The 19,567-nt window shown below is 39.6% G+C and overlaps 3 protein-coding genes across 3 annotated transcripts; 2 read left to right on the top strand and 1 right to left on the bottom strand.

Annotated features, from left to right (window-relative positions):
- The first annotated feature begins 428 nt into the window (after positions 1 to 428).
- Positions 429 to 11,748, top strand: ing5a (inhibitor of growth family, member 5a). Its single transcript, XM_015971754.3, has 8 exons — positions 429 to 562; positions 2,738 to 2,809; positions 3,063 to 3,229; positions 3,373 to 3,484; positions 3,557 to 3,656; positions 3,741 to 3,876; positions 3,962 to 4,023; positions 4,115 to 11,748. The coding sequence occupies exons 1-8, from the start codon at positions 526 to 528 to the stop codon at positions 4,152 to 4,154; spliced, it is 726 nt and encodes a 241-aa protein (XP_015827240.1). The 5' UTR covers positions 429 to 525; the 3' UTR covers positions 4,155 to 11,748.
- cep19 (centrosomal protein 19) lies at positions 6,453 to 14,958 on the bottom strand. Its single transcript, XM_015971757.3, has 2 exons — positions 14,824 to 14,958; positions 6,453 to 7,085 (listed from the first exon to the last, which is right to left on the bottom strand). Exons 1-2 carry the CDS (start codon positions 14,951 to 14,953, stop codon positions 6,739 to 6,741), a joined length of 477 nt encoding a protein of 158 aa, XP_015827243.1. The 5' UTR covers positions 14,954 to 14,958; the 3' UTR covers positions 6,453 to 6,738.
- Positions 14,959 to 15,469: 511 nt separating this feature from the next.
- On the top strand, positions 15,470 to 19,419 carry pigx (phosphatidylinositol glycan anchor biosynthesis, class X). The gene is made up of 6 exons (XM_015971752.3): positions 15,470 to 15,600; positions 15,831 to 15,918; positions 15,993 to 16,128; positions 16,240 to 16,453; positions 18,849 to 18,943; positions 19,045 to 19,419. The coding sequence occupies exons 1-6, from the start codon at positions 15,540 to 15,542 to the stop codon at positions 19,180 to 19,182; spliced, it is 732 nt and encodes a 243-aa protein (XP_015827238.1). The 5' UTR covers positions 15,470 to 15,539; the 3' UTR covers positions 19,183 to 19,419.
- Positions 19,420 to 19,567: the final 148 nt, after the last annotated feature.

Raw genomic sequence — 19,567 nt, forward strand, 5'->3', positions numbered from 1 at the left:
GGCCCGTCTCTGGAGAGGGAGGTGTGTTGTTTTGAATGACGTAACCGCTCAGCTGACAGCTGTGGAAAGTGCTAGCAAAAAAGCAGCAAGGGTGCGCTTGGTTACAGCTCACACTCACTGTGCACACACACGTGAAATATTTGCCCTTCTCTTGGCAATGCAAATATGTGTGGTTTTATTTGTTTATTGACGGTGAAAGTGTTTTTTTAAACATCAAATAATTCACCTTTAAATAAAATCGAATTTAGAAAATGGTGAGAGGTGGGGGACAAATATTGGCACAAGAACTGAGTTTTAGAATTGTTAAGAGTGTAGAAAGATATAAGTGACCAAATACGAAATTAGGCTGTTTGCCTGGGAACAAAAATGTTTAATTTTGGTCTGGGGAAATAGAAAGGCGGGAGCCAACATTTTAGCCATCGCCCGGCGGCAAACTCAGGATAGTAAAACAAACGCAACAGCGCCCCGTGAAGCCGTGACCACAGAAGCAGCAGAGTAACGCAGCAGCTAAATACATAGCCAGAAATGGCGACGGCAATTTACTTGGAGCATTATTTGGACAGTAAGTATCTGATAATGCACCGAGATCGATAATAACTTGTCAAAAATGTTTTTGTGCTTTACGTTGATTTTTATCGAATAGTTTGCTCAAAAGTAGAGACAAGTAGTTGTTACATTAGCAAACTTTAGCTTTCCAGCTAACTCGCTGTCGCAGCGAGATAAGTAGATGGGTAAAGATGAAATAAACTGTCATTGATAAACACGGTAATAAACCTCCCGTGTTTCACTTATTACTAAAATATCAACTTATTTTTTTATTTACAACAGTAATACTTTATTGATAAAGAGCATATTGTTTATCTTTGACTTATTTGAAATCACTTTCTGTCAGTTTGTATGTTTGCAGCAACCTCTTCGATGTATGCGCATCGCTTTGAAAACCGCGTTTCCCGTAACTGTTTAGACTCCAGCCGAGGCGGGGTGTTTGACGTGCTTTTCAGCTTGTGTTACTATAAATCCTCACACATCTGCAGCTGATGTTGTTACACACTATTATTCTGCCACTGAAAGTTATTTTGCTATTGCGCAAAGTAATAATAATGTTGCATTGAATACATCTCCATAAGCTTTAATTGTGTAACCATAGTTGTTTGAACTCTGACTCCAGTTATAATCACGTTATTACCGAGAGTTTGTCACAAATGAAGGAAACTAGGAATCCCGTGTGTCATTAGATCAATAAGATTCAATCTCATTCAAATGTCTTTGACGGTGAGAAGTACTTAAATTCCTTCTGGAAAAAAGAGACTTTTATGTGTTTTACATTGTATTTGTAATCTTAGTTATTCAGAAAATGCTTTTATTGATTTGTTCATTAATGTAAATTTTCTGTTTGGGAATTCTTAAAGTAATCAAAACAAGAAGTGGATGATTTGTTGATGTTCTGAGATAATTAAAAGCCTGTTTGTTATTGTAATTCATTCTATTTTTTTCACTAGGAAGGTCAGAAATGATCCATTTTGAACTTAGGATTTGCACGTTTGTTTCAATACCAAAAATATTCATTGCAACATGTCAGAATCAGCTGAGGTTTTCAGTAGGGTTGGGCATCTTTGATTTTGAATTATTCCAATTCCTTGTTTTGATTCCGGTTCCTATCGATTCCCGATTCCGATTCTTTCCAGACATGACATGCTTTACATGAGCCAGCTAACCACAGGGCCTACTTGATGGAATAATCTTAACTTCAAAATGAATTTTAACTCTATGAACAACAACATCACCCTCATTTAGACAAAAACATGTTTTGGAGACAAAAAGACTTGCAGCACAACCAGTGTGTTTGTTTCTGACCACAACCAAAGTCTGGAAGCAGCCTCTGGGATGAGAGGCTAAATGTCTCCAACATATCCAGAAACGTCCAGCTGTCTTCAGCTAAAACTCTCAGGATGATCATGTCCAGGATGACGGAGAACTACACCTCCATGCTGCAGCAGCATTCAGTCAGAACAGGAAGAGAAACTTAAACGTTGCTGCTGTCGGTAACAATCTAACAGATTTTAAACATTAAAACTCAACAGAAATAGTTCAGAAAGGAAATTAAAATGTTCACAACTTTGTGTGATTTATTATTATTATTTATTAGGGCAGCAGCTGATGTGGTTCACCACAGAGAAAGTTGCTCTAGCATGATGACTTAATAATAATAATTATTCTACAGGTTATTCACCCTTCTGACGCTCACGCTCGAGTGTTGGTGAGCGGCTGCGTCTGACTGCTGACGCTCCGTGTGTGTTTTTATTTCTGCAGTGACACAAACTCACCTCACACCGTCCAGAGTTTGTTCTTTAAAGCTTCTATTAAATCCACCGTGTTGACGTATTTAACAAGTTTCCTCTACGCTGCATTTTTCGCTGCAAGAATTCAAGTTTACATTACGGAGTAAAAGTTCGGCGGACGCGTCTGTTTGGATCTGGTCGCTGCGAGTCGGTTGGGGGGAGGGGGACTCGGTGCTGCACACAGACAGCTGGTGTGATCAGCTCTGGAAAGCGTTGATCACAATTTGCAGATTACGTTTATCTTTCACGGAGATCGTCCGTGGATTCTCGATGCGCGATGCCCAACCGTAGTTTCCAGTGATATCTGAACTCTACTTCCTATGTTAATTAGCTGTAAATGAACTTGGGTATGTTCAACAAAAGTAATAAATGTCTTTCCTGGGTAATCATCTCTCTAGGTATTGAAAACCTGCCCTGTGAGCTGCAGAGGAACTTTACTTTGATGCGAGACCTGGACAATAGAACTGAAGGTGCTGTTTTTACATTTATATTTCATCATCCAAAAGGTATAAGAAGTTAAACATTCACGTTTGTGGCAGTGTGCATATTGTGTTTGCAAGAAGTTGTCATCTATGAGATAATATATGTATAATCTGAAGTGACAGAATAGTTGTTGGTGTTAAAAATGTTCCCCCATTGAAAATCAGCAGCTGTTATTTGCGTAAAGCAGAAGTACAGTACGGGGGAATCTCTGGTCCTAACATATATTTTTCTGCTGTGTAGAAAAGAAAGCAGAGATTGACAAGCTGGCTGAAGAATACGTGGCGAATGTGAAGAACTTGGCTTCGCAGCAGAGAGTGGAACATCTACAAAAGATTCAAAATGCCTACAGCAAGTGCAAAGAGTTCAGCGACGATAAAGTCCAGCTTGCAATGCAGACGTATGAAATGGTCGGTGTGGAAAAAGACTCGCAGATTTTCTTTCTTCCTGTTTTAATGGCTTGTTAAGAGTTTTCCTCATGTTGCCGAATACGTTTTAGGAAAAGGTGTGATTCATGTAGCTGAATGTTAAAAAAGGTCCGTTTTCCTCTCAGGTGGACAAACATATTCGGCGGTTAGATGCAGATCTGGCTCGGTTTGAGAACGAGCTCAAGGAGAAACTGGAGTTGAGTGGATATGAGAGCACAGATGGAAGAGGGCTGAAAAGTAAGTTGGTATACTGAGATGCTACTGGTAAAGATTTGATGTTAGACATGCGTGTTGGTGTATTTGGTGCAGAAAGCGATTTGCGCGTACAGAGAGATAAACGTGGATCCAGGGGACGGGGGCGGAAAGGTTCTGATGAAGACTCTCCCAGAAAGAAAAAGATAAAGAACAGGTAGATTTGGCCTTGCAGATACGTAAAACCCAGAATGCATTTCTTTACCCTTTATTAATTTTCTGTAATGTGTCTGAATTTCAGTCCAGACTTGACTGAAGCTCTCCTGCCAATGCAACCGTCTGACGTTTTGGACATGCCTGTTGATCCCAATGAGCCGACATACTGCTTGTGCCATCAGGTGTCATACGGAGAGATGATTGGCTGTGATAACCCTGATGTAAGCCTTTTCTTTTGCAGACATGTTTCTCCTCAGATTTAAGTGGATATTGTCATCCTCACGTTTTTTTCTTTTTCACTTTTAGTGTCCAATCGAGTGGTTTCACTTTGCCTGTGTGGACCTAGCCACAAAACCAAAAGGGAAATGGTGAGACCATTAGTCGGATCAGGTGTTCCTTTAATGGTCCAAAAATGACCTGTTTAATGTTTCTTTTTCTCCTTTTCTTTTCACCTGGCAGGTTTTGTCCAAGATGCACTCAGGAGAAGAAGAAGAAATGAGATTTTCAGTCGGACATCCGTTATACGAGGATCTTTGTTGACGTCTTTTTTCATCTTTGTGCGCATGCGCGAGTGGTTGTGTGGCAAGATTACGCGCAATATCAATACACGACATACACTTCCATGAGAGTTTGCGGGTGAAATCCTCGATATATAAACACTTAAAATCTGTACTGAAGGCTAAATTAAAGTTATTTAAAGAGCAAGTCACCCCCCACCAGTCTTATTCCACTTCTTGTTTGAAAAATACAACGAACGCTGTTGCCTGGCAGACCGAGAGGGTGGAGCCCCTAACAAATACACACACAGGCTCACAACACCATTGTGACATCATAATGTACCAGCTAATACCTCTAAGCCAATAGCAATGGCAGATTTAAATTCAAATGCAGTGCAGAGTTTTGACCTGATGTCGGCGCAACACTGACAGTTTTATGCAGATTATTTGAATTTTAACTAAGATGCACTAAAGTCCCAAATTATTGACTACACTTGTCTACAGCATGAGTACACTCATTTATGTAGTTTATCAGCAAAAAAAAAAGTTGATTTACGGGGTGACTTCCTCTTTAAAGCCTGTATGAGCTCTGGGATGATGAAAAACGTTAGGTGGCTGTTCTACAAATCTGCTGGTGAGATATTTATTCCTATTTATTAGAAAGCCCTGGGCCCTTTATGAAAAATTAAAGGCTTTCAAACGTTTGGAGGCCTACGATTTTTTTTATTTCAAGGAAAGTTGGGCCGTTCTCTTCAGCGGTGGTTGTGCTAAAGCAAGAGTCCGCTCTGACAAGCAGTGATTCACATCACCTGTTGTCAGAGAAAACCGATAAATTCTCACTGCGACTGCAAAGCCGGTAAGCCTTCATTTAATCAGTGTCCTTATTTATTATAATGATTGTGTGTTGAGACACCTGAATCAGAACATGAAAACAACATGATGCCGTGGATTTAAAAATACACAAAGATGATTTAAAAAAAACATCTCTAACAAATACTTAGTCACAAGGACTTGCCATGAACGAAATGAGCCTCACAAACTCCATCACCGCAGGAATCCAGAGTATCTCCAAAGAGTCAGTCGCTTGCAATCTTTCATTTTTTGCGTTTGTTTATGTAGGAAATTTCAATAAAACTTCTTATCAAGTCTCCCATGGGCCAAACAAACAACCACACAGCGTCGCTAAATCCTCCAGACGTGCAAGAATATTGAATTATAGGTTAAATACACGGTTTCTTGCCACACACTCCCACAATGCAATGTGAAAAACAAACATTGACGTCAAAAAAGATCCTATTGGTCAGTGTGTTTTTGATGTTAATCTAGTATATACTTGTTATAATTTTCCATTGAAAAGGTGATTCATACGGCTTTTTAAAAGACCTACTTTGAAGTAGTGCAAAGCTAAACAATTAACCTTTACTGGCTTCACGGCGTCTGAGCTAAGCTGTCTGTCGTTTTTCTGATATATTATCTGTGTATTCTGGGCCTGGTCAGAAAATCTCTCCTCTGAAGTAATGAGCTGTAAATATAATCAGGACTAACAGAAGTAAGTCCGAAGTCCCAAGTTGTGGCTATAGCACACTTGAAATGTCAGTTTTATAAAGAATTATTTTTTTAAACGAACGAATAGCCTGCTGAGAATTTACATCTGAAACACCTAAATCCTTACTGAGACGTGATGGTAAGTGGAAGCATGTGTCAGATTTGTTCTTCGTTACTACCTCTTTAGGGTTTACATCAGCACTGAGTCAATGACTGCAACTAATAGTGGGGTTTATTTCGAAAATATATTTTGATTAGTTTAAACCAAACGAGCAAATGTATACTGATTGAGAACATTTCAACAAAAGCCTATGACATTTTTGAATGTATCGTGGTACTTAGTGGTCAATGTATCCTGTCAACAGAATATCATATTTAAGCACTTTGAAATTTTCCCCTTTAAGATGTTTGATAATCCAGGCTAAGTTTTAATCGTGGTTATCTCCTGTTAAACTTTTTCGTAGCACTTCCAGTGGTTTCCTTAGTTTGGTCGATTTTCGGATGGTGGCCTGTGAGGTCCATAGTGATAAAGAAAACACTGGTACGTCAAACCATCTATGGAAATATTATATATATATATATATGTTTTGTATATTACAGTATTTTGTAGACACATTTTCCAAAGAGATATTTGTTGTATTGTTCATCATTGGGATACACTCAGATTTACCTTAATAGGATTTTAGCAGCTTTCTTCATATTTGACTGTGTCTCATTTAGGTGTAAGCCACAAATATAAAACCAAAGTCTATGTATTTTGTAAAATTCTGTCTTTTATAACAAATAAAGTGAACTATAACTTAGTTATGCCTTGTTAACTGTAGTTTGAAATGGAGCTTGTCACAAGCTAGTTGTGGTTGGGTCATTCGTCCTCTTAATTATGCTCCAATGTCTTGTTTCCCATATTCAACAATAAAGGTTTCCTAAACAATCTGGTAACTTCTGTAATTGTGTTCAGATAAACAACGCTTGTCAACGTGTCACATATTTGATGTTACTTTGCAATGGGTTTCTGATGGCATTCTCAGACACGTAAGAGCTTTAAAATCCATCGTCTGACTCCTCATCCCAGCTGCACTTTTCTTGAGATTTTTTGCCAAAGTCAACTTCAAGGTCATAAACAAAGTCTGGATCGTCTTTGTGCTTCTTGTTCATCTCAAACAGTTTGTCCATTTGGCCCTTCTTGCGAGCTAAGATTTCATCATCCAGCTTGTTCAGATCTTCATCTGCATTCAGCTGGAATGAGGCGAGGCTGTGCTCCAGACTGAAGCCCTGCAAGTGATCTCGCAGGATAATGTGGAGTTTCTCCAGCTGGCTCTGGGAAACTCGATCCAGATAGTCCCTGTGCCTTGGGTGGTTTTTCAGATTTTCAGCAGCTAGGCTGCAATCTGAAAGAAGAAATGATGGAACCAAGGTTAAAAACTTCTTCACCGATTGACCAGGTGTTCTTAGCTTGTAATTGAGGCACACGTAAAAGGGTTAGTTATGCTGTGTTCCAGTGTTTTGGTCACGTATCAAGTTGTTGGTAGATATTTAGATCCAAAGAATTCATCATCAGGTTGGTGAGTCTGTGACACATGAATGTAAAACCCTTTTGATGTTTAGGTCCTGGCTTCATAGATGTTTTAAGTCATCGATCGGATAGTTGTAGTGCATATTATTTTGAAATATACAAAAAGTACGCATTATTTTATTTTGAAAACACTTTCATCACATGATCGAGTTAGCAGCCATACCCTACAAAGCTCCAGCAGGTGTTACAGCAAAATCAGCAAATTCCTATCACTTTTTTGACCTAAAACTCTATTGGGTTCCTTTTAACTTAGAGGCTTCATTCAAAGTTTAACAAACTCACAAGACTTTCCTGTTTAACATATTAAAGAGACTTGTTGATGGATTTTACGGTTTTTCTAAAATCGCAGGTAGAAGTTGAGGTATGATTTGAAATTTTCAGAAAAATTCACAAAAGTTATAATGGGGAAAGGTAGGAGCGGTGACCCTTCCTTGCTCCATTTCTGGCGTTGTCCCGAGAGAACCGTAGGTCCGATTGAAATCAGACACACGCTGGCTTACAGCTAACGAATATACCTTCGTTTTGAGCTATAATTTATGACTGTAATCCAAACATTGTGGTCGTACGGTTCATTTGTTTGAGAAAATTCAAATTTAAAAAAATGTCTCTCCCCACTCTAAACTGAAAATTCTGCACTCTAACTTTTGAACTTCACATCTTCTGTGAACAACTCTTTACTACCCCCAGACCGTTTGGACTACCAAAACAAATTATAACTCAAAAAGTAGGATTTTTGTCAGCTTTTCAGAATGGGTTTCATTTTATCTGTAAGTGTTACCGTTCTTTCGCTACAAGCCTCAGAAAGAGGAGAGACCCAGCTTTTCCCTCATTGAAACCCATGTTAAAGGAACAGAGATTTTCTCCTCTGATCGGCTTCAGACAGCTAAAATGTTCTCGTCATAGCTTCTAGACAATTCATGGTAGGCACATAAAAATTCACACAGATGACCATCAAAGCTTTCTGCCACTCACACTTTTTGAATTTTTCAATTCGGTGCAGTACTTTTCGAATGGTGATGAGAAGTTTGACAGGTCCAGTTTCACTTCTGAAGGACAGATTTAAAGGCTTCTCTCATTAACGGTACAGCTGCAGGCCTCCAACAGCCAGGGGAAAAGGCGGGAAAACAGTGCTGCTCTCTGATTGGTTGAGAGTGTTCAACCATTTTCTGTTCAAGCAGGATCCAGCATCCACACACATGACACATCAAATCGACCAGCTTGGTCTCAGAATCTTGTATTCAATTTTAAATGTGTTATCTGTTACCATCAGGCCCGGAGTGGCTAATCGGGAGGGTCTGGAGAATTCCCGGTGGGCCGCGCGATGTTTGGGCCGCATGGGGCCGGTGCTCTCGTTTTTGTTTTTTATCATTTTATTTTTATTTTTTGGTGCCGGTGTTCAGTCATGGCACTGAGGCCGCCGGGCTGATCACATACGCTCCTCCCGGCTGTCTCTGGCTGGCTCTACCTGCAGGCTGCAGCTCGTTTTTTTTCCCCAGTATGCGCCTGTGCGCACCACGTGACCACGCAGTTGACGGAAAGATGGAAAGTAGAAAGAGCAAGGGTGGCGCGGAGAAGGCAAGAATTAAAAAGAGGAAAGCGTTGGAAACAGATGCAGCCAAGGCCGGATTAACCATATGGGCAACTGGGCAATTGACCAGGGCCCACGAAGGGCCCAGGCCAGCAAGCGCACGAGCAAAATACTGTAGGCATGTCTGTAATCTCCCGCATTATATTAAACTAGGGTGACCGTATGTCCGGTTTTCCCCGGACATGTCCACTTTTCACTCTCTGTCCGGGCGTCCGGACTGCGGGTTCTTGTATTGATGAAAATGTTCGGCTTTTCATCCAGGAGCAGGGATCGAATTATGGGGGAGCTGTATATCTTACACATCCAGGGGAGCCGGAAACAAGTTTTCTATCTATATTACATCATTTATGGACTCTTCTGAGCAGAGAGCACAAAGAGCGGCACAGCGCGTTATTGCGCAGCGATCCAGGCAGCTGCGTCCAGCGCACGGTCCATTCTCAAAGTGGCGCAACCAAAAAACTATAATTAGCACACGATCGTTCATGTCCGCACATATTCTCTATTTTCTGTCTTATTTGTGCCTGAAGCGCTCTGCTGCTGCGCAGCTCATCACATGTGCTGCGCGGTGCTGCGGTGATTTCACCTCACTGACGCAGCATCGAAAGGCGCACTCCGCTTTGCGTTCAGGAGATCCATTTGATCTGCTCAAAAGTAACTGATGAGGTGAAAAAGTAAGAATCCAGGCAGCAGTTTTTTCTGGAGAGTTTAGAGGAGACGCAGGAAGACGAGAGACAGACAGGACAGGAAATAGTTCAATAAAAACAAGAAAACAAAACTAAGTGTAAAGTAAAATGTAGGTAGATTTATCTCCACTACAAGTTTTTACCAGTATAAAACAATAAGTTATACACATGTCATAGTTATACATCTGATACAATTCAAATCACCTTCAAAACTCAGTCACACACCCAGGGCCGTTTCAAGACATTTTGGGGGCCAAGGCAAAATGACCCCCCCCCCCCCCACCCACCCCATAACTGGGCTCCCCAGAAGCCTCTGTGTAATTGTTACCCTCTCCAGTATTGTTAGTTATCCAGTGTTTATAAAAGCTCCTCAGACATTACTGACATGTTCTAATATTATCAGATGAAATTGAAAGCCACTATTTGTGGATTCTCTGAAAGTTTCCATGGAGTGTGTGACAACTTATTTTATCATTGATCCTATCGTCTAATCTCACAGCTGAAACAAGCACCCTTAATAATCTGTGCACAGGAAGCGTACCGATGCTGTAGTAAAACAAAAGTTATAATAATTTATTATTATTAAAACCTTGTTGCAGCACTAAAGCAGAAAAATGAGATTTTGCAATACATATGCTAAATATTTACATATGAATTGTTTTAGAGCCCTTTTATTGGCAGAATCTGATATTAATTTAGTTCTTACAAGAAAATGGGTCCCAACGTGGTTTGTGTGGTGTTGCCATAGTGTGATGTCATAGGCACAGATCCCCTGTTCTCTTGTTTGGAAATGGAAATATGATCACCCTGTACTAAACAAACTGTCCACCCGGGCTTTTGTGCTGCACAGACGCTTCGCTGCCTATGACTAAACGTCAGTTGAGAGTCAGTCTCATGCAGACTGACCAATGAAGAGAGGGCCTCAAGTTAAGACCCTCTCCTCATTGGTCAGTCCACACAAGGTGGGTCAAAGGTTACCCTGAGCGGGTTACGTGATGTCAGGCATTCAAGCATTGAGTATATTTACTGCATATTACAGTAAAATATTCTGTATGTGACCATATTATGGTGATCCTTGGGTCGTGATGATGGGGCCCTTGAATATTGTTGCCCAGGGTACAACGAAGTCTTAATCTGGCCCTGGATGCAGCTAAATGTGCAAAAATGAGCACCTTTTTTTTCTCAAACAAGCTTGCGGTCTTTAACTTCAAATGAAGATAAAACGGGTAAGGCAAGTCAAGATGTTAAACTTTACCGGCTGCAAATCACCATTCAAGTTAATTAAGCATCAATAATGAATTATATGGCATCATGACATAACGTTATGTAATATAATTTACAGTATGATGTGACTGATGCCACCAAACTGTCTTGTCAGAGTCAAACACAAGATCCAGTAGGCCTAATAAGCACCAGGCAGAAACCCACAATTCCAGAGCGGGCATGTACTGGTAGGATTACTTATTGAGTCAGTGAACTGAATATTATTGAAATTTATATGATGAAAACTATCCTGGCTCTATATGAAAGTGTCCTAAAATGCTAGATGATTCAGCATTGATCAGAAAGCATGTAAAAAAGGAAAATGAATGCTGAATTGTGACAATTTTCACACAATGTAGTGTCAGAAGAAGAGCCAGGAGCCAGCAGTGAGGGTATTGCTCCTGTTGGGATAGAAGGTGAGCCAACTCATGTGCAAACAAGCAAACATCAGTTTCATTATAATAATTTTAATGCCCAAATAATAGTAGTGACCTGATGTATTTCTGTTAGTAAATGCACAAAGCCCACAACAGATCGTTATTAGAATGAAAGTAAAATTAAATAAGCCTGCATATTTTGCCATAGAAAATATTTTAATTGGTTACAAAGATGTGTTTTCCATATCAAATGTGCTAAAGCTTTACAGATGATTATTTTAATTGTGTGCAGGTGAGTCTAGGGAAACTGGAAAAAGTGTGAAAGGGAGTGCTGAGTCAGTTCATTTTAAAGGTTTGAAAATCTCAGAACAGCAGTTTGAACAGAATGTAGATTGTTATATTGTTAGAGAATGTGTTGTAAAGAACAATGTTGGAGATGTGCACTGATGTTCAAATAAACCTACATTGTAAAGCAACTCTTTCTTGCTTTACAAGAAAGAGTTGCTCTTTCTTGTAAAGCAACTCAACTCTTTCAACTCTTTCTTGCTTTACAATTACAAGGCTTTACCGAGTAGTGTGCTTTTGTAGACTATACATATAAAGTTCTAACATGATTTTAATAATAATTCGTTAAGTGGGCCGGTCTGGGGTCTGAAACTCCAGGGCTGAAAATGTGTCCCACTCCGGCCCTGGTTACCATGGCAACACAAGTGCATAAGTATATCCCCAAACAAGTCTTATGGAAATGAATGTGAAAAGCCTAATATTGAGCCTATAACATACTGCTGTTTCTTATCTTTCTGAGCTCTAAACACAAGTTAAACTAGCAGCATAGCTGACATTTTAACACTAGTCAGAAGGCAGGAACCGCCCCCTCCTCCTTCGCTGCTCTCTCATTGGCTGAGAGTTTTCAATCGTCTTCTGCCTAAAAGGAAATGTGCACCCACACATATGGTACATCAATTCAACCTGCTTGGTCCCAGGAGTCTTGTATTAACTTGATATTGTGTTCTGCGTTACCATGGCAACGTGCTTAGCAACAACATTTGACAACATTTTAGACACAGCTTATCAACATACTTTAATATAGAAATGTTATTCAAAGTTTAATAGTCATGTGACATTGTACACTGCTTTATTCATGCAGACTCCTGTCATCTGTTACCATGGCAACACAAGGAACTACAAATCACTTTAACCAAGTCTCATAGGAATGAATATAAAAAGCTGAATATTGAGCCAATAACAGACTCCTGTTTTTGATCTTTTTGAACTATCTGTACTTAAAACTAGAAACAACTTAAATTTGATTGACCGTCAGAAGGTGGGAAAGTGCCCCGCTGCCTCCCAGCTCCCTGATTGGTTGAGAGAAGTCAATCATCTTTTGGCTAAATGGAATTACACACCCACACAAGTGAGACATCAAATCGATCGGCTTGGCCTAAGGAATCCATCCATCCATATGAATCCATCTGTCTGTCCTTCCATTCATTCGTCCGTCCGTCCATCCATCCATCCATCCATCCATCCATCCAATAAACCATCTAACATCCATCCAACAATCCATCCGTTATTTCGTTCATCCAACCATTCATCCATCCTATATCAAATCTGAACATATGTCAATCTATCAGTTTCAGATATCAGCAAATATTTCTAAATTCACAGTTCAGCCCATTGTAAAAATGTACCCATTAAACTATTCTCGTTAAAGGCCAGCTGTTTAACATTTCAAATTTCGAGTTATCAATCAATGTTCAAAGATTAAAGTTTTCTGCTGTTTAGCATTTTTTATCCATTCTTCACCTATATTCTGAGTTTTATTACACTTGTTGGTGATTTTTGCTTCTAAATCTTTAAATACATTAAGCTCATTTTGACAGTTTAGCTTAGTTTCAGCTTCACTTCTGCTATTCAGCAGCTTCAGCAATCCGTTTCTGAATTCGGCATATGATGCTTATTTCACAGTTGAACTAAATATAAAAATGAAACTGTTAAACTAGTCCTACTCAAACAACAAGTGTTTAGACATTTTCGCTATCCAGATTTTTAAATAATGTTCAAATTTCAGTTTTCTGCTGTTTAGGATTGTTTTCTCCGTTCTTCACTTTTTGTGCTTTATTTACATTTTGGTGCTTTTTGCTTCTACATCTTTCAAAACATTCAGCTCATTTTAACAGTTTTGCTTAGTTTGAGCTTCACTTCAGCTATTCAGCAGCTTCAGCAATTAGTTTCTAAATTCAGCATATGATGCTAATTTCACAGTTCAGCTAAATGTAAAAATTTAACTGTTAAAATAGTCCTACTGAAATAACAGGTGTTTAGACATTTTAGATGTCCAGTTTTTTAAACAATGTACACAGATTTCAGTTTTCTGCTGTTTAGGATTAGGTTTCTTGATTCTTCACTTACTTTTTGTACTTTATTTGCTTGTTGGTGCTGTTTGCTTTCACATCTTTCACTACATTCAGCTAATTTGACAGTTTAGCTTTGTTTCAGCTTCAGTTCAGCTGTTCAGCAGCTTCAGCTTACAGTTTCAGCTGTCCAGCATTCAAACAGCATTTGTGCAATAAATGCAATTTTTCTAGTTTATGTTGGAATACAAAAATATATGCTGAACTTCTAATGGATCGCATGTTAGGGAGACAGAAGAACCAAATTTAACAGTTTTATTCAACTAATATATGAATATTATGGATTTACACCAGGGTAACTGAATTTTCTACCTATAAAAAATGGTGACCAGCTTGTTATACAAGTCAAGACTATTTAGGAGACAGAAGAACCAAATTAAACAGTTTTCTTGAACTTTTACATGAATATTGTGGATTTAAGGTCACAATTTTTTCTACCTATCAAAATATGGTGACCAGCTTATTATTTGAGGGCCGTAAATAGAGTCCAGATTATATTTAGGAGGTAAAATAACCAAATTAAACTGTTTTATTACACTCATATGACTGTTATGGATTTACACCAGGGTGACGGAATGTTCTACCTATAAAAACGAACAGTGAGTCCAGGCTGCTGTAGGGACGCAGGAGGGAAAAAACCAAAGAAAAAACGTTTTGAAAGTCCAACAACACACGCGATCCGTTAGAAAGTTCGGCATATATTTTTGTATTCAACATAATTTACATTTTCCGTCACTGCAACGTTAACCAAACGCTAGAAGAAACCGTGAAGCTCAAAATCTCCGCTGGAACAATTGTTAAGCAGTTTACGTAAGCGCTCTTATTATTCTTTAAAAATCATCTAAAAACTCACCTTTTCATCCAGGCGTTCCCTCCCTAAATGTTTCAAAAAGATGGCTTTGTTCGGAGTCACACCTTCACTTTGTTTACACTCATTATTATATTTTCTACGTTTATCACTGCTATTGTTTTTCTGATGTTTTTATTGGTTAGAGGTATTTGCCCTGATCTTTACCATGTTGTACAGCGCTTTATGATGTATATCTGTGAAAGGCGCTCTATAAATAAACTTTTACTTACTTACTCTTCTTCTGTTGTTGTAAGACCCAGAAAATGAGAAATAGTCATTAGCGCCCCCACAGTCACAGATTACGCTAGGTCACAGATTTTGCTGTAACACCTGTTCTAAATGAATATAAAATGTGTTTTGGGTGCTTTATTGACTTACCAGAATACTTCGAGAAGCTCCGAACAGGAATTATTCTTTTTCGCATCTTTTTGGTGTCGGTGTGGACATAAAGTAAAACTATGGAGGGAGGGTTGAACTGCACTCCACAGCGTTTTGCCTCAAAACTCATCTTTGTTCGTTAACTTCTGGAAATGTTGATTTACCCTGTTTCACGTGTGGTTCGGAGGTACAGATGAATCCACCCTCACAGTATCAGACATGTTCCCCACAACATCATTTAACGGTTCAACTGAAAGCTCTCACGTCTGTAAAATAACTCCCTACAGTTAATTGTGCCCTATAGTAACTTTAAACGTTTTTTAAAGTGTTTCTAGCCTGAAAAGCAAAAATACAATGAACACACGGGAGACACACAAAAAACAATCCCCATAATTTCAACAACCGATTGAGTTGTTAGGGAATCTGAAAGGACGTCTTTATGTGTTTTTGCGATGCCTGTCTTTAATTTGAACAAAAAAAAGTAAGATTGCACGTGTTTTAGTTATTTATAAGTAAAATAAATGTGAATAAATACCATTCAAAATGTGCTTTCGTGATCAATTAATTTTGTCTGATTAAATGATTACATTTGTTTTGTTTACAGTCAGGCACAAACGTTGTCTTCCCGAAATCCCCGAAATATTTTTCAGAAGTCCCTTTTCCGTAAACAATTTGTCAACACTTGCAGTTGGTAACTGCACGGGGTTACTATTCTGATGTATTTTATAGTATTGTTCACTTTAGCTTTTTTATCGACATGTTGTTTTGTCAAAAATGGTAAGAAGTAATGTTTAACGTCACTGCAAAAATGTATTGTAGTATTGTTGCCAATGAAACCTGCCTTTATTTTGGACCATAAAGGAGCTGAAGGAAATGGGGATTTCCCTCTTAATTATCTACTGTTTAACGACTCAAACACCCTATCAAGTGAAAAATAACTCAATATTAGTAGGAATAGGAGCAACTTGTGGTTGGTTCCCTGTTTGATCACCCTGTCTGATCTACAGATGATGATCAGGACCATTGTGATCTGTTTAGGCAGTGGCTTGAATCCTCCACGGTGTCCACGGAGCTTGGCAAGAGGGGTTTTCACAGGTACCTGGTTTTTGGTTTTTCTTTTGATGAGGCTAGAATTGTGACACAAATAAATATAATCTGTTGTGTTTTAGGGAGCTGACAACCACTGTTGAGCTCAGACCTAATGTACTCCATGATATCAGTGTTTTGCTGCTGTACAGATGGCCAAATGGTGTTTACGTTGATCCGTATCAACTGGCCTCACTGAGTGCTCATAATGACTGGCAGGTACCCTGAGATAAGTCGTGTTGCTTCCTATTCAAATGGAGCTAAACAATTTCTCACAGTATATTTACTGAATTAGCCTTTGTGTAATCACTCTTGTCTTTCCTTTTGCAGATATTACTAGATTCTTCCATTGATTTAGAGGTGCCAGCTCACAAGACTTTAGGATTTCTTTCCTATGTGTATCTCTCCAATGCTGGATCAACATCAAGTCTCCTCAAAGCAACAATTCCAGTACATGGCCGCTATCATGAACCTTCTCTTGCTGGGGAAACATTCACAACTGTTCACATCAAACCTCCTGACATGCTGCTGAGGACTGGAAAATGTAAGTGAGGAAAGGTTTATTTAGTATATTCTGATGTAGTGCTCTGTGCTCAAATGTCCTGTTTGCCATCACATTTCTTCTTCCGGCTCTTGGAGAGTACAGATGCTTTTTTCTCCTCTCCCTCCCTTCTTATACCAATGCTCTTTGTCCTGTCTTGTGCACGGCGCTTTCTGCATTTTTTCTGGAAACTGGAAATTATTAAAATGGATCTGGTCAGTTGATCTCTCAAAGCGATTGACACATTTTTTTCAACGATGAGAATGGGAGAAGGGGCTCCCGGATGCCCCTCTGGGACAGAGCCAGCTGGGTATATCATGGACTCCTGGAAACAGTGGAGCCTGATATGCCTCTCTCAACTGTCTGTAGAGGATTCTGTAGATGTTTGGATATTCGTCGTTTTGGTGTCGGGATTCCTGCTGTTTGGCCTGAGCGGTTATCTGGCTTACCGGAATATTAACGAGCTTTCGAGGAATATTGGCTCAATCCCGGAGCTCAGGGATGGATTGCATCGTGCTGTGAACGCACAAACTCATATAATTGTCGAGATGAGTCGTAAGCTTGGAACTTTGGCTGAGATTCAGGCTCTGGCACAAAAAGTGGATACCATCAAGGAGCAAAGGGACGGATCGGCACGGATTGGGATAGATTAATTACGCCGTTATTGGATTTAGAGTGGTTGTAGACCAACAAACACTAAGGCAGAGAGGAAAGTATCTCTGTCTGTCCCAAAACAATCCTTATCTGAATCTGGTGCCCTTGAGCCTGTGAGGCTGAAGTAAAAACTCCCCCCTCAAAAGAATTGTGGAATGCGGCTGTTTCTATGGTAACTCTTCTCCCTATCCCAGCCTGGGCGGGACTGTGACCGGTGAAGGCCGTGGAACCGTATCTAGGAGTCACTGTGCCCTCTAACCCATTATCTCCCTCCCCTGTCCAAACGGAGGTGATGAGCGCTGCCCCATGCGGCTGCATGCACTGAAGTGAGGAGAGTCCCAACTAGAGCCCTGCACGGGCCTCAAATCTGAGCCCGTGTCCGGCCTGGCCCGAGGGGGTGGAGCCCCAGCCCGACCCGGTCCGAAAAGGTTTTCAGGATTCTCTGGCCTGACCCGAGCCTGACTGTTTATTTAACCTTTTATAATGTTTTAGCGTGATAGGATGCTCAGCGTTCTAATTATCTATGAGAAGCATTTTGCAGTAAAAAAAAAAAGAAAAGAAAAGACAGAAAAACAGCATCAATGCAGCTTTTTTTTCTAACAGAGCGTATTTTCCAAGCAGCAGATGAAATTTATGAACACTATATTAATTGGATGCGTTTGTAAATTTCATCTGCCGCTCTGAAAAGGCGCTCTTGTGCAATTAGAAAAACAAAGCAGCATTCTAATGTTCTAACTGCAGAGCACATTTTCAGAGCAGCAGATTAAATAAACGCCCCCAGTTATTATAGCGTTTGTAAATTTAATCTGCCGCTCTGAAAAGGCGCTCTCCAGTTAGAAAAAAAACAGCAATGAATGCTGTAATTTTTTTAACTGCAGAGCAAATTTATTCACAGAAAAACAGAATGCTGCCGTTTTCATGAGAATAAACGAATGGTTTCTGACATCAAAGTGGACATAAAATGGCATATTAGAATAGGGGCACATGTTTCAATCAGCAGTTTGAGAATTGGTTTATATCGGCGCGTTTATAAACCACACACACCTTAACTGAGTTAACGGTGCGTGAGAAGCAGGCAGGTGCTGCTGCGTTTAATAGTTTATTATTTTTTTTATGAATTCGATTAAAAATAAAAGCGCCCGGCCCGTGTCCGAGGTAATTACACAGCCCTAGGCCTAAAGCCCGGCCCTCGGGCCGTCGGGCTGGGCCGACCCGAGGGCCTAGGGCTTCAGTGCAGGGCTCTAGTCCCAACCCTACCTCCCCACCTAGTGGACACTTATGTTGTGTAATGTCTGAAGTCTGTTGCATTTCTGTCTGAGGTGTTTTTTTGCATAGCAAAGCTGCCCTCCCTGTGGAGGGTAACTCTGAAGTGCCTTCTCTCACATCCCCCCCCCCCCCCTGACTCTATCCTCATATAAACCCTCTTGATCTAAGGTAGCACGACTCGGGTTGCAAATGACCACAGTCACCAATTCTTGTCATGTGTCTATGCATGTATGCCTGATCTCAGAATTGTGTGTACTGAAACTCTAGTTTCCCTCTGGGATTAATAAAGTATTACTGAATTGAATTGAAACTGACATTATCTATGAATGAAGGGTTTTTAGACATCTTTGTTTTCTTTCTATATGAAATAAAAAGCTAAAATTTTGAAAGTTTATTTTCAGTATGTGCTGCTGAACAGGTTATTAAAAAGTCATTTACATTAATAATTGATAACAATTTAACTATTCTGTTGGCCCAGGCCTCGACAGATTGGAGTCTTATGCAGTGGTGGATGCTCCGTGCACCGTCAGCAACTCCAGCATGTGTCCATGGGTTAAAATTAATCGACAACAGGTGATTCTCGACAAATCTTAATTAACTTTATGTGATGCTGGAGAAAAGTTCACTATGTTTTTATTTTTATAACCTTCAAAAATTGTCTTGTGTCCTTTTAGGAAGAGGGGATCATCATTTTCCAGGTTCCAGTTGGTGATGGGTCAGTTGTGATGCCTGTCTGCGTAGGAACTCTTCTAGTCACAATAGTCTGCTGTGTGGCACTGTCGAAGTACATGTTAAAATATCAAATCATTTAAATTGCTACAGTTAAACTGATATGATCTAAACAGTACTTGTTTATTAGCTTATATTATGTCTCTCACAGCTAAAAGGGATTATGTAAATTCATATTGAATTTGCTAAGATATTGGAACTATATTATTATAATATTTTCAAATTTGTGTGCAAATGCTGTTGTGAGATTGTTGTTGGAAGAAAATCATCTTAAATGTATGAAATCAGAGTATTTTTCATAAATAAAGTATGTAACTTCATTTACACTTGTTCCCTGGCCAGCTGAGAAACATCGCTCAGGTGTTATGAGAGCCCATGTTGCTCTGATGGTGGCCTTCAGCTCTTCTGAATTGTTGTGTCTAGTGTATTCAATTCAATTCAGTTTATTTATATAGAGCCAAATCATGA

The sequence above is a fragment of the Nothobranchius furzeri genome, chromosome 8, assembly GCF_043380555.1.
Source record: "Nothobranchius furzeri strain GRZ-AD chromosome 8, NfurGRZ-RIMD1, whole genome shotgun sequence".
Classification (NCBI taxonomy): Eukaryota; Metazoa; Chordata; class Actinopteri; order Cyprinodontiformes; family Nothobranchiidae; genus Nothobranchius; species Nothobranchius furzeri.

Coding starts and splice junctions, on each gene's coding strand:
- pigx (XM_015971752.3), top strand. CDS start 15,540: ATGTATTTTATAGTATTGTTCACTTTAGCTTTTTTATCGACATGTTGT. Junction 15,601..15,830: donor ATGTTGTTTTGTCAAAAATG/GTAAGAAGTAAT, acceptor TCTGATCTACAG/ATGATGATCAGGACCATTGT. Junction 15,919..15,992: donor GGCAAGAGGGGTTTTCACAG/GTACCTGGTTTT, acceptor GTTGTGTTTTAG/GGAGCTGACAACCACTGTTG.
- cep19 (XM_015971757.3), bottom strand. CDS start 14,953: ATGAGTTTTGAGGCAAAACGCTGTGGAGTGCAGTTCAACCCTCCCTCC. Junction 7,086..14,823: donor GAGCTTCTCGAAGTATTCTG/GTAAGTCAATAA, acceptor TTCTTCTTTCAG/ATTGCAGCCTAGCTGCTGAA.
- ing5a (XM_015971754.3), top strand. CDS start 526: ATGGCGACGGCAATTTACTTGGAGCATTATTTGGACA. Junction 3,485..3,556: donor AGATGGAAGAGGGCTGAAAA/GTAAGTTGGTAT, acceptor TATTTGGTGCAG/AAAGCGATTTGCGCGTACAG. Junction 4,024..4,114: donor ACAAAACCAAAAGGGAAATG/GTGAGACCATTA, acceptor TTCACCTGGCAG/GTTTTGTCCAAGATGCACTC.